Raw genomic sequence first — 15,094 nt, 5'->3', positions numbered from 1 at the left:
CTCGCTGTTTGCAATCACCAACCGGTGCCTGTTCACCGTGTCATAAAACTATAAATCTGTGTGCGTTTTCTATTGTCTGACTTTCCAATTTAGACACAATGAGTCATCATGAGTGTGTGGATAAGATGTCTGCGACCGGACCAGGTAAAAGCCATCAACCACTTAAGATGATAAAAAAAGCGTCCACTAAATGACATGTAATGTAATCATAGGGCTGTTTTTTTTTCCATAGAAACAGTCCCTGTGGCAACCATTGAGAGTGCTAATTATATTCATAGTACTCCATACCCCACCGTCTCCCTCACACATACCCTTCCTCACCTGCTCTATAACCCAGAACCTCTCTCTCTCTCTGTCTCTCTCTCTCTCTCTTTGCATAACTTCCCCTTAGCATATGTTTGTGTCTGAGCGCGTCTGCATGTGAGTCAGCTGCATCCTCAACTGCATCCTCAGCTCCTGGGACATTTCCTTCACTCTCCACAGGGAAGCTTCATTGCTGACGCTGTAAGTTGAACCAGTGTGCTGTCTTATTTTTCTATTAGATTTTAGATATTAGGTTAAATGTAATTTTTCAAACTGCTCTATATATATTTAAATTATTGGAAGTGAGTGTTTTATTATTTGCATCATAGCCCTGTGCATCATGGGAATTGATGTCATTTGTCTTTTTCGTGTGTGTGTTATTATATGTTTTGTTTTGGTTGATTTTTGCAGCTGCAAAGTACAGAGTTATGTAATATAATTGTGCTTTTTATTTTTAAATGAGCTTTATACCCACATCTCTCTCTCTCTCTATATTACATTACATGTCATATATATATATATGCACTTGAAAAATGAGTGGTTGCCTCTTTGTTTGTTTACCCAGACTTGTTAAACCCAGGAAAACACCGGGTTTGTAAGCTGTCCGGGTTCATTCAGTCAGCGATCCGGACCCAAGTCACTGCGGGTGTGTAAGAGAGGAGAGGGAGGTCAACATGGGCTCCAGCTCCTCCTCTTACGCTCCGAAAACCATTTACTTGGATGTGGGTGGGAAGGTGCAAAAGGTATGTCCAAGTTCCTGTGGAAATGTTTGAATTTGTTGGTCTTGTTTACAATTATACTTTTATTAGTGATTTAAATCAGTGTTTTTACAATCCTGGTCGTCGGGGACCCCCTGCTTGCCCTGCGTTATCTTAGATGCTGCCCTGCTCCAACACACCTGATTCAAATGATCAGCTCGTTATCAAGCGCTGCAAAAGCATGATAATCACCCACTGATTTGAAGCAGGTGTGTTGTGGCAGGGCAACATCTAAAACATGCAGGAGTGGGAAACACAGACTAAAAAGGTAAATATTTAAAATATAATTAAACAAATATGGGTAACACTTTACATGACAGTACAGTATCGATAAGGTTACAGTATATTAATAATGTTGTAATACTTAATATCATCTTATTTCTGTAACAATCACCAAGTAATTGCTGTGTAATCGCAAAGAAAAATGTGTGAATGGGACCTAAGGGAGCGTGAATTTCATTTTTTTTTTATCAGTTTTAATTCACAAATAGAAAAACAGTGAACTGGATATTACTGCGAAAAAAACATCGTATAGCTGTGATGTAATTCTTCTCATTATCACACTGTTACCTCTGAAAATTACAAAGCTGGGAATTGCAGTACAACTAATTTGCACTAGATTATTACCATACCATTAAGCTTTCTATTATATTCTATTGTATTCTATTCTATATGTATAGAGTAGTAAGTACTAAGTAACAATTATATATAATAGATATTTCTTACACTTAAAGAACATCGTATAATAATCTGGATTGTGTTTGCATGTGATTTATGTGTCATCTGATAAATTAAATCACAGTTAAACTTCTTCAAATGCATGATACTTTACGTTAAGTTCTAAATAATTCTGGCTATATTAAGACTGATTGGATTTTAAATAGGAGATTAAATCAAAAGCCAGCTTGATTAACTACGGTAATTAAATTGTTATGCTTTTTAATTCACCGCCTCAACTCACAAAGGAGGTTTTCCCCTGTGGACTCAGTCGCCTGAGGAGGAGATAAATTTAAATGGTCTTGCAGAGCAGTTTACCTTTCAGGTGTTACTGGCAGTAACAAACACCTGTTAGTAGGTTAGCTTACACCACACTTTTCTCACTGACACCTCTGGGGGTGTGTGAGCGAAATTATGGATTTGCTTCCGTTATTTTCCGTACATTTAGATTCACAGTTATTAGAGTCCACAGTTATGCAGCAAATCAAGTTATAAAATGGTGGGGGAAATAATGTGTAAATGTGGCGCCTATCATCTTGAAGGTCATGATAATAACAGATAATAAAACATTATTACATGTTTCAATCTCAAACATGTTTTCAGGTTTGAGATTTAGCATTCCAAACATAGTGCCATAAATACAAATGAAACACTTGCTGATCCAGTGAAGTAGAGTGCTTCAAGTAGAGAGCTGGCCATGACACATGTCTGTTCAAGAGCACCCAGCCCACGACCACAGACTGTTTGTCTACTACACCTGCTTTGCACTTTTTACTCAGGGTCTATAGATTAAGAAAACTTTATTTATACCCTTAGGGCAATTCACTTTCTACACACACACACACACACACAACCATTCATCGAAACACAAATCCAGATGCATGAGGAAACACTACATGGCATTTGCACAGTACAACAATGTAGAGCCAAAAAATACAGGGATTAAACACTGCCCAGGCTAAAAAGATTGTGATAAATACCTAAAAATACACACATGTACATAAATAAGATCAGTAAATAAAGCCCTTTTGCACATAATAACCATAACCCTTAGTAAAGTTAATGTGGCTCTGCATTCAACAACGTGACAGCAGAGCAAATGTCTTGGAGTATCGGGTTGTCTTCACACAACGTCTTCCTGATGGCATTAGCGTAAATTCATTGTCAAGTATTTGGTCATAAGTAATTCTACTTTTGGCCTTTTTTGATGAGTGTTCAGATCAGATCAGATCATTTTGGTTTCGATGATTTTTGAACAGACTTACAATATGATTTAGGCTCCTTCTGTCCTTTATTGCCAGAACTGTTGAAGCAACAAATTAAAGAATAGGTAATGCACGATATAAATGACAACACTAGAGACGGTGCACACTGTAGTGGGTCGTACACAATGTCCACAGAAAAGATGACAAGAGTGGATAAAGTTGCTGTCTGTTCCATGAACTCCCGTTCTTACTTTTCTTCATTGGTCTCTCTCTTCCGACTTGAGCTCATTCACGCGTGGAACCAGCCATGAAACAAACCATTTACTTGACGCTGCTACCATGTGACTTGGTTGTTTGAAAAACACATGAAATTCGATCGTCTCCTTACCCCGTCAGAACACCGAGGCCTTATGTCAGAAACCACAGCAGCTGCTTGTGTGCAGGGGTGTGCACAGGTGTGCATTTGGAAACTGCACAGACACAGATTGCACTGTGCTGGATTTGTGAACCAGAGAAAAGGTTTCCCCCAGTAACCCCCCAAAAACCCAGTTTATTTCAAGTCTGTGTTTGTTGTTTGTGTCTCAAAGGTGGTGTTCAGTCGACACTGCAGTCCATTTGACATCAAGGAGCTTCTGTGTTCCTCATCAAACATACCCAGGTTTGTCTGTGAAGATTCACACTCATTCATTGAAGGATGTTTCACTTCTCATCTGAGACGTCTCTTCAGAGAATTCAAAACAGATTGAGAAGCCCCACGTAATAAAGCAGAGCCCGATATCAAAAGACACTTGAATGTAATAGTTCTACAGACATGCTCCTTTGGTCGGAAACATCAAAGCGGATAATGAGGCAAGAGAGATTTGTCATCCTCCTTTACTGAGGAAGATAAACTCTTCATATGTTGCTTGGCAGTTGGCATGTTTCCCAACCTTCCCTTGATGTGGATTACCAATGTTTTAACTGCTAACAGTGCACCATGTCGAAGATAGGGAACATTATGTAGTTTTCTGAATAAGTGTGTAGCTGTGATTGAAATAAAGGTCGCCTATTGTATGTAAAACTTTTAAATAAAAGCATGTACAAGAAATGTTGTGCACACTGAAATCGTGTTTTTACCGTTTTCATAGCACTGAAATAAAATTGTGTAAACATACACAAAAGGAAGCAGCTACAGATAATTATATCTATATAATTTTCCTCTTATCCCAATAGGAACACTGCCATTATGATGGTGGATCCAGAAGGTGCCTTGGTCTCCATTGATCCCACCATGCCGGCCAACTCTCCAAAGTAATATATCTGCTCTATGTTGTACTGATTTATCTTTCCATGTACTTTCATACATACATTGATGGCCAGGATACACCAGGATACACCCTGGACAGTCCACCACAAACAACTCAAATTAACCCTTAGAACACAGAGCATTTTGGCTGCTTCTTTCCATTACTATATTTAAACGGTATATACAGACTCTATACAGAGACTATAAGAAATATGTGCAGTATAGAGTGTCTTATATCCCCTTTTTCAGCATAACCTATAGGCTATCTGATGCATTTTATTTTTAAGTACTCAAAATGTTTACAATTGGACTGAATTTGTGAAATTTGGAAATAATCAGAGTTCAAAGTTCACTTGGCTAATTTTTATGAACAGAAAGAAACCTATAAATATGTGACCTATAAACACCCCCCCAGGATGTCCATATTAGGTGTTGTGTATTATTCCCCACACAAACACACTTATACGTCTTGTTTTCTTTTGCAAAAGTGAACATAAAGACACTTTAAGGTGATGTTGGTGTTAACGGAAAGTAACAGTTGTACGTCTCATTTGCTTACAGCTCCTTGTACAAAGTTGTCCCTCTATCTGCTGGTCAACTTGGAGGTAACATACCTTTGCTCTTCACTAAGACGCGGCACAAATTTGAAAATGTGTGAAAAGTGTTTGCTGCTCACTGGAGATTCATCAGGATGTTGTTTTTGTCTGCAGAGAAGGAGGACATGTTTCAGAACGTGTTGTCCCAGGTGGCTGATCAGTTCAGCAGGTAACTCGCCAGTTGTTTATGTTATGGCTGAGCTCGCCGTTCCCCACCCTAACACATAACTTACATATAACTTACACATACCTGGCGCCAGGGCATTTCAGTGGTAAACATGTTGAAACCCATTGAGGCAAGTCGAAATTAGACCACAACTTTTTTTTCCACGTCGCCTTTTGAAGTCCCACTCTTCATTCCCTTATTATTTTTTGTTGTAGTTATGATTTGACTTTATCTCACAGAGCCTTTCGCATCAACGAGCTAAAGACTGAGATCACCAACAGGCTGGCCATGCTGGAGAAAAGAGTTGAATGTGAGTGGTGCGTTTTCTACTTTTGAGTCACCACTGAGCTCAGTGTGAAATCAGATAACTCTACTGGAAACATGTTTTTCAGTGGAGGGCTTGAAAGTGGTGGAGATTGAGAAGTGCAAGAACGATCTGAAGAAGCTACGGGATGAGATGGCTTCGAGAGGTGGTGGCAGGTGAAGTGACGTTTGATATCTACACTCATCATGTACCACATCTGTTCGAACTGCAATAAAATCTAAAAACTAAACAACCTTTTTTGCCATCATGACCTCAGAGTTAACTGTCCATGCAAATACAACTTCTCGGAGGACGGGAAGAAGGTCACTCCCAGACGTGATGTCCCCAATTATCCAAAGGTACAGTATGTCCATAGTCTATAATGTGACAAAGCTCATTCCTGATTGTCTAATGCTTCTGTTTTTGTTGGGCACACACAGTACACATTGTCTCAGGAGACTATTGAGGCTTTGAAGAAGCCAACGTTTGACGTCTGGCACTGGGAACACAATGAGGTTTGTTGATATCACAACTTAACTCCATGACCCATTTCCATTCCAACTCAACCATGCCAGTAATCTCTTCTGTCTTTGTTGCTGCAGATGCTGAGCTGTCTGGAGTACATGTACCATGACCTGGGGCTGGTGAAGGAATTCAGCATGAACCCCATAACACTCAAACGCTGGCTGGTAAAGTTAAAACAATACAGGACAATGATATTTATCTATTTCAGTTTATTTTTAATAGACGAGATACTACACAAATACACCAGCTACATCCTCAGTGGTAAAGCAAAAAAGCTAAACCTTATTTACACCTACACCTCTTTACATTACAACAACCAGTCTATTCAAATGGTGGCCCGTGGGCACCGCATGCCCAACTTCACAGTGGCCCAGCATGTGGTTCCACCATAAATGACTGTCCTTAAAGATTCCTACATCAATTCCTACAGTAGTCAGATAGGTTTGATAGCAGTGTTAGTTCTTTTGTATTCTGTTAAAGGCACTGTGAGCTGTTTGTGGGTCGTATATGACATATTTTGTTGTCTTATTTCAAAGAGAAACAAATGCTAATAGTGTGCACCTTTTTGCTTTTATGCACTTTATGTACCTGAGATGACAATAAAATAATTATAGCTTTGAGGTGTGTTAAGGACAGGTACAACCAAAATCATTGTATTGCTAGTTCTTTTATTATTTTCTTTTGTATTTCACTTTTGGATCTATGTTTTAAATTTATAATCACCTGCTGCTTACTGGCTGAAGAAAATGTCTGGCCCAGTTAAATTTTCTTGGTTTGAAAATGTGGCCCAACTCAGTTTGTAATGAAATAGTCCTGCCTTACAAAATCATACTTGGACAACAACAAATAAACTTATTATTATAGTATTAGCTTATGCCACTTATACTTTTAACAGATGTCCATTCACTTGAATTTTAAATAGAATATTGCAAAGATAAACCATTTTTATACATTATTCCACAGTTTGACTGACAGACATACAGTATATCTTTAACATCTGGGTTTTCACATATGAATGTTCCTCTTGGATTGTGTTGACTGTCCCTCATTTCAAATTATATCTGGATACTTGGTTGCTTTGTACATTACTTTACTGTAATCCACTAAATCCATAAAGCAATATCATTTAGTTATAGAGATTAGGAAGTCATTATTAAAAGATTTCAAAACATTTTGAATGAAACATTTTGCACTAAGCACACTGAAAGAATAATTTTCTGTCTTCACAGTTGGGAATTCAGGAGAATTACCGCAACAATCCCTTCCACAACTTCCGTCATTGCTTCTGTGTGAGCCAGATGATGTACGGCATGATTCACCTCTGCAACCTACAGGTACACTTCCCATTCATTAGAACGTTGCAGTAAATTATCCTGCATTGAATTTGCATTTAACAACAAAAAAAAGAAAAAATAAGGCCAAGTTGTGAGCGGCACAAATTAATTTCCACCCAAACCATTTTGCATTTTCTAATATTGCGATTCCTCTTCCCGTGTTGTCCAGGAGAAGCTGACTCTCACTGATATGGGCATTTTAATGACAGCTGCAGTGTGTCACGACTTGGACCACCCCGGTTACAACAACACGTAAGAATCACTATTCTATCTGCTGCATTGTTTACACACAGAGCAGCACTGACGCTTGTTGACCCCAGTTTGTTTTGACATCCTCTGCACAACATGGCTGTCAATGAACCGTGAAACAAGTTCAACGTGGAGAGTTCTGGTATGAAAACATGCTGGTTTAGATTATCAGGTTCTTTTCAGGCAGTTTTTGGCAACCAGGGACGTTATCAGGGAAAAATACCATCAATCTGTCGTTAGGTGTTTTTTCATTCAGCTTTCTTTTTTTTTCTCCCGAATTGCCTTCCAAGCTTCCCATCAAACTATATCTCCTCTTTTTTTTTAAAGATTGGAAATATTAAGGAATTTGCATTTTTAATATTTATCATCCATCTGTCAGGTATCAAATCAACGCCCGCACAGAGCTGGCAGTGCGCTACAATGACATATCCCCCCTGGAGAACCATCACTGTGCTGTGGCCTTCCAGATCCTGTCACTTCCTGAGTGTAACATCTTTGCAAATGTGGATCCTGAGTCATTCAAACAGATCCGACAGGTGACATAGTGCATTTAAAACATCTCAGCCGTGCAGAACAACTGATTTGGAGACAATCTAATATGTGTTTTTTGACTGAAAATGAAAATAGATGTGCTGCAAAGTTCTCATACAAGCTTTCATTTTGTTTTCAGGCAATTATCACCCTCATTCTGGCCACTGACATGGCCAGACACGGGGAGATACTAGACTCCTTTAAGCAAAAAGTGGACAACTTCGACTTCACTAACGAGGAGCATGTGACATGCGTATGTATGCCTTATGAAATCACGTGAAATCTCCGTCTGACATGAGCTGTCTGTACAAGACCTGACCTCAGAACAAGAGGGCCTTTTCACGTCGTGTGTGCTGTAATCAGAAGACGAAGCCAAATGAGTTTATTAGATTATTAGTGTGATAGAGGAGGCATTCACAGTGATGTGCTGTAGGTCATTTGTTGTAATAATGAATAGGCTTCTGTACGACTGACCACAGTTTGGATTGATATCAGCCGTGTGTGTGTGTGTTTGCAGCTGAAGATGGTTCTAATCAAGTGCTGCGATATTTCCAACGAAGTGAGGCCAACTGAGGTTGCTGAGCCATGGGTGGACTGTCTACTGGAGGAGTACTTCATGCAGGTGATTTATTGTTGTCAGCTTGCGGGAACTAGCACTTTGATGAGGTTTCTTCTGAATACTTCCTTGTCTGTGTTTTTTCAGAGTGACAGGGAGAAGTGTGAGGGTCTCCCAGTGGCTCCCTTCATGGACAGAGACAAAGTCACCAAGCCCACCGCTCAGATTGGATTCATCAAGTTTGTCCTCATTCCAATGTTTGAAACTGTCATGAAGGTAGAGCTTTATCCGTATGGGTGTGTGTCTGTGTATGTGTGTTTATTCCAGAGTTGCGGTGTCTCTGAAAAGCATGTAATGTTCATACTGTCGGTGTTTTCCTACAGCTGTTCCCTCAGATAGAGGAGATCATGGTTCAGCCTTTGAGAGACTCCCGTGATCACTACGAGGAGCTGAAACAGATTGACGATGCCATGACAGAGGTAGAACCAGTTCTGTCTGTGTGTCTGTTTGTCTGTCAGTTTGTCTGTCTCGTAGCAGGATTACTCAAAACTACTGAACTAGGTTTCTTGAGATTAGGGGGCATTTATTTATTTATTTATTTATTTATTTATTTATTTATGTATACATTTTTCACTTTCTGTAACACAGAGAGAGAAATAAAAAGAGTGCATTAGCATCAGGTGGAGCTCTGCTCTGTCTCAGTCGCCCTCTCTTGTATATATATATAAATATTTTAAATACAGCACTTTCTTAGATCCTTGATGCAGCCGACCTAAACTCCCATGTCCCGTGTACAGCCCACTCTAAAGCTGCAAATTGACATCTTTACAAATAATTTTTTACTAATTCCCTACCCAGAATTTCCCAACACGTTGAACCCATCATAAACGCAACTAGTAAAATTATTATAATTTGACAACAGTGTTGTTATTTAGAATTTTATCAACACTGTGGAAACAATGATATCATATTTTGACCTCGGGGGAATGCGTTGAAGGACGGGAATTAGAACGGTTTGAGCCTGCACACACATGCAGCAAACAAACAGCCAAAAGTGACTCTTCCTTATGGGTGCAAAGATGCCAATTTGCCTGTGAGGACATGTCAGTCTGGGAGTTGAGAAATGTAGAAACCGAAACGTTAAAAATAATGTCAATAATGTGTGCTTCCTGCTGTGAGAAAAGAGTAAACAAATCCTTGTTTTCCTACACACTGAAGCTTGTCATTTAGGCTTTTCACCTGGAGCAACAAAACACTACCAATTATCAGTTAAGCAATTAATTTCACATGGGGCGTGGTCACACACACACATACACACACGCACCAACACGGACACAGATGCATTAACATATGCATCAAACAACTTGCTAACATAAAGGTGTGTCTTTTGTTCAATGAGGCACAGAAGAAACAAACTGAAAGTATGTCATTAGGCGGGAAGAAGAAGTAAGCTCTGCAGTGAGTGAGTGCAGTTGTATCTGTGTAAGTAAAATAACTGACTCCTTGGTTGTGCTTTGGTGTCTAGAGATAGTGTCACGAGTGCTCTTCCTCCCATCCCTCCCTCTCTATCTCTCTCCCTCTCAGCCTGGCACTGGCCTGTCCACAACAGCTCTACTCCTTTAACGCTGAACTTTCTCTACAAAAGCCTTTAGGAATGTGCAGCACTTTCATCACTTTGGATTCTTTTATTAAGTAAACACCAAGAAGTTTACTTTAATGAGCTCACACACTGGAAAACCCAACAGGGGATTCCGTTTCAAAGCAAAATTGGTTCAGCACCAGAAAAGTGTTTCGGCTTTGTCTGTACAGAAGGCACAAATTAAGAAAGACGCATGGAAATCCAGCAGCAGTTACTAAAGTAAAACCAAAACCATAAAGAATTAAATGACAGTGGTGTAACAACATCAACCAACAAAGTTTCATAACATAAAAAAATAGGCATGAGGCGATATGATACTTATGACGCTTTTCTACTATACAGTTTTAGCACAACACGGCTCGAATCAACTTGTTGTTGTTTTTTGCTTTTCCATTAGAAATAGATTTTTTCGTACCTGCTCTGGCGCGGTTCCAAGCGAGCTGAGCCGATACTAAAGTGTGACGTCAACAGACTGCCGGCCACTGATTGGTCATAGAGTGTTATCACTGGAAGAGTCATGAGCCCGACGCCCAACACAGGAATCAAACCGAACAATGCTGAACTGTAGATCAGTTAAAAGGTTAAAAAACCATGAGTGTTACTCAATGTTACACCAGAGGAGATTTAGTGTCTCTGTGCTCCGGTCATGCAGGAAATATTGAACAAATAGAATTAACTGAATCTAAAGACTCAGTACATCGTAACAACTGCTTTGCTCGTCACTAGTTTGTGTCACGTATTAAAACAACGTCACAGCAGTTTCGTGCAGCTGTGGTATGACGACCCCGCCCACGTTGAGGAGGTACTGTGAAGTAATGGCAAACGCGCCTGATACTCAAACCGTGTAGAGTCAAGCCGTGCAGAGCCGTGCTAAAACTGTACAGTGGAAAAGTGCCATTAGTCCGATACTGGTCAAAATGACTGGATCAGATATAGCACAGAGAAAAATTTTGAATCCAATTCATAATCCTATATCTATTGCAGAGTTCTCTCTGCACTGATTGTAAAAGTGTAAATAAAAATCAACAGCAACATTTTGCTGAGTCATGTCTTGTTTCTTCAGAATATGTGTTACACATGGATAACGCAAAGGTTTTGGTAACAGATTCATCTAAAATAACTGTATCAGACTTACATCGGTATCATTAGATCCTCACGGTTGTGATATCAATATTAGTATCGGACATGAAAAAGTGATATCGTGTCATCCCTCATAAAAACTATATTGTGTTCCTTTTCAACAATGCCATGACAGAATGTAAATGTAATAGAGACATTTATTTATGACTCAAATGCCCGAAAACAAAGTGGTGAAAATGTCGCTTAGTGACGAGATACAACATTGTTGCCTCATTCATCGAAACTACGACCTCTTTGCTGTCATTTTACATTGCACTTTGCCACAGAAATAAACATAAAGAAAAATGATTCAGATGAAGTCACCACTTGAGTGAGAGTACGTTTTGACTTTTCGCTGACGGAGGTCAATCCCTGCTCACAGCTCTGTGGCGACTTCAATCAGTCCTTTTTTTTCCCCCTTTATGAACACTGCGGTGGATGATAATGGATGGTTTGTGCCGATTTGGGCACAGCTGTCTGTGTTATTTAAGACTAGTTTTAGCTTCAGTGTTCCTCTTTTTAGGTCGATGTGTGTCTCTCTCTGCCTAATTCCAGCTTTTATTTTATTTCCAGGGCTCTTCTTTTGTGATCAAATTCAACAAAGACTTTAAAAAGACATGAGCAGTCTCTCGGTGAAGACATTCCGGGGCTGCGTGAAGATGACAAATTGAGCAGGAGGGAGAGGGAAAAGAGGCAGACTGCTTGGCTACATACTGAGCTAAACTTAGGCATCAAAGTGGCATATCTTGAACTTTGACTTAGACTTTTGCACTGGATGTAACAAAGAGGGACCTGCTGACCTCTCTGCATATTTATGGTGTTTATGTTGTTCTCTCTCTGTTCATAGAGCCTTAAGAGTTTGAAGGACCCGTTCCTCTAAAATCTAATCATTTTGAGATTGATTCACATTGCATATTTTTAAATATACAATGGCTGCTGAATTGGCCTCATGTATAGACCAAATGGACAGCAAAACACTTTCTAACAATAATCATAATAATAATATAACCATTTCTGCACCAAAGAGGGTTTTCCTTTTCACCTCACTGTAGCAATACATTTGAAAATGGCATGGTGCACTGAGTGTTTTCCAAAAAGTAATGCAGCCGTGCACCTTTATTTTTTGGTCACACACAAACACACTCACACACACACTGAGTTCCAATATCACAATTCTAGTATTTGTGTCTTGAAAACATAACAAGCAATGTAGGGATGTATATTATTCAAGATGTTACACAATTTGTCTAATAAAAATGTTCACAAGACATGTTTGTCTCTCTACACACAATTTCAGTGTCTTGTGTCTATAAAGGAGTAAATGAGTCCACATACTTCACAGTTGGTGAAAAGTTGGATCAAGTTTGTTGCTAAATAATCAGTCCCACAGGAGGAAATTCCACCTCTGCATTTAACCCATCATCTACTAGAAACCTTCCTAGAATTCAGAGCAGCGGGCACAGGCTGTTCACAGCAACCACGGGCAGCCACTGAGCAGCGCCCATACTTTTTTTGACCTGGTGGGGACTCAAACCAGCAACCGTCTGGTTACAAGCCAATTTCCCTTTCCACTTGGCCACGGGCTTCCCTCGATATGATCCAAAGCTCATGAACTGAGCTTCTGCAGTGAGTGACAGAGACGCTGGGGTGAGGAAGACACATCTCCTGCTGCAGCTTTGTGACACACACACACACACACACACACACACACACACACACACAGGTTGTGTGCGTGACTCAGGACTATGAGGATTAGAAATACATTTTCATGGCGTTTTCGGGCCAAGGCAGCAGGTAGTGACATCAGACCAGACTTTCCCCATTCCTCAGGGGAGCCTGCAAGAAAACGTGCTTATTGGTGTAAACCTAGTGTGCTCAGCTTCTTCTGTCGTCTTGACTGAAACCCATTTTATTGCCACATTTTGTAGTTTCAGGCTGGAACGCAGCCAACATGTGTTGAAATATGACTAGTTACCTAATTATGTAGCGCACACACAGGTGCTACTTATCCACAGCTTTCCTTTGAGTCATATCAGATATGGGTGGTTTTCCTCGACTTACTCCACAGTGTTTTATTACTGTTTTTGGAAACATGTTGCCAATTACTCCCGAGCAGTTATTGCTTATCTCACACTTATCAAATACCACCTACACCGCTCTGAAGAAATAATATTAAAAGATACACAGTCATTTGCAGCATGAGTCATCACTGGAGGTATTGCATGCACTGCTTTTTCTTTGTGTTTGTTTGAGCCGTGTGTGTGTTCACAGGTAAAGTAGGGAAACTGAGATGTGATCTAAAAGCAATAATAAAAGAAAACACTGGACAACGTAGTCTGAATGAATGACTGATAACATAACATTGACATTCTGTCTCATCTGCACGGCATGCAGGCTGCATGGCCAATGATTACTACTGTCAAGTTTAGGACAGTGTACACTTATATTACATACTTACATACTTACCAGATACTATACAATAATAAAAGTTTACATACAGCAATTCTTTACACATTTAAAATGGACAGCAATCACTTCCTAAATCATTGGGGAATTAAATGAAGTTAAGCAAAAATGAAACAGATTATTTGCTGAACATTCATAAATGCTTCCCCATTTAAATTTTTTTTAAAGGAAATAATAAAGTTACCAGAATCAGCATCAGCAGAACCGCAGTGCCTGTCTATGGGAATTATATATAAAAGATTACAATTGCATGCAAACTATGACCGAATGAGTTCACACAATGCCAATGTAAGCCACTATTACTTTCTGTGTTTCTCAGTATAGCAGGTTTTTTTTGTGTTTTTCCTGCACTGCACACATTAGTAATGTAACACATTTTACAGCTTTATACAGCAGAAGTGTGGCTGAGAACACCAAGAGCCCACAAAAAATGTTTCAGAAGTAGATGATTTGGCTAAATAAAATAAAAAATGTACGTTCAGCTGGACGTCACAATTCTCACGAACATGAAAATACATGCTCTGCCAACAGCGATCAAGCAGCCTGACAAAGCTGGCAAGGCTGCTTTCCCTCACCACGCAGCTCCAATGGGTTCTCCTGGATGTTCTCCTGATGACAGTGTTACAACACACACACATCAAAGATAGCATCACTTATCTATCTCTCTTTGTGTGTGAATAGTCAGGGGTGGTGGAGAGACCCAGTCGCAGTCTGACTGGCACTGAAGCTTTAAATTACATGCATGTTAAAAATCCAACTATAGTCAGACTAAGACGGCTTTCTTACTGTCATGTAAACTCACTAGTCTGACTAAAATCGAGCCAGTCTTAGTTGGACTAACATACCTCGATTCATAGTGCGATTCCTCCTGCATGAATACGTTTAGTCGGACTGGAGTCTTGCCGTTCTGAGCATGCACCAAAATGTCCACCCTGGTCTTTGACCCGGAAGTAGATGGAGACGACGTATAAAGTGCAGAACTGTTGCTGGAAAAGAACAAACACAACAACGGCATGAGAGAAGCGATGGAGAAGACCCGCTTTTGGACTGATGTGCAGCAGGTACGAAACATACAGAACCACAGCACAATCCTGTGATGTAAAGGTAAACAGGAAACTGATTCAATACCCACGAGCTTAGAGAGTGATACAGCGCCACCTATGGAGGCTGAGTCAGAGTCTGCAGGCTGTCTGGTTACCTAACGTACTGAGTGAAATACCTGAGTTAAAATACATCTAGAATGTGCATTAGGTTGACGTAGGATGGAGGGAAAGATCAGTGACAGCAAAAGACAAAAGTTTCAAAGAAGCTCTACAATGTAAGTCGGTGCAATCCTAAGCT

The 15,094-nt window shown here is 39.9% G+C and overlaps 1 protein-coding gene across 1 annotated transcript; it reads left to right on the top strand.

Moving 5' to 3' along the window:
• Nucleotides 1–253: 253 nt before the first annotated feature.
• pde9ac (phosphodiesterase 9ac) lies at nucleotides 254–12,578 on the top strand. Its single transcript, XM_058634966.1, has 20 exons — nucleotides 254–504; nucleotides 869–1,046; nucleotides 3,571–3,641; nucleotides 4,196–4,273; nucleotides 4,830–4,873; nucleotides 4,979–5,033; nucleotides 5,270–5,340; nucleotides 5,423–5,510; nucleotides 5,612–5,693; nucleotides 5,775–5,849; nucleotides 5,937–6,023; nucleotides 7,089–7,193; nucleotides 7,363–7,445; nucleotides 7,822–7,978; nucleotides 8,113–8,226; nucleotides 8,491–8,595; nucleotides 8,677–8,805; nucleotides 8,913–9,008; nucleotides 9,929–10,011; nucleotides 11,861–12,578. The coding sequence occupies exons 2-19, from the start codon at nucleotides 978–980 to the stop codon at nucleotides 9,977–9,979; spliced, it is 1,560 nt and encodes a 519-aa protein (XP_058490949.1). The 5' UTR covers nucleotides 254–504; nucleotides 869–977; the 3' UTR covers nucleotides 9,980–10,011; nucleotides 11,861–12,578.
• Nucleotides 12,579–15,094: the final 2,516 nt, after the last annotated feature.

The sequence above is a fragment of the Solea solea genome, chromosome 7, assembly GCF_958295425.1.
Source record: "Solea solea chromosome 7, fSolSol10.1, whole genome shotgun sequence".
NCBI classification, from domain to species: Eukaryota; Metazoa; Chordata; class Actinopteri; order Pleuronectiformes; family Soleidae; genus Solea; species Solea solea.
Note: the sequence above shows the minus strand (reverse complement) of the source record. Positions and strands in the feature narration are given on the sequence as shown.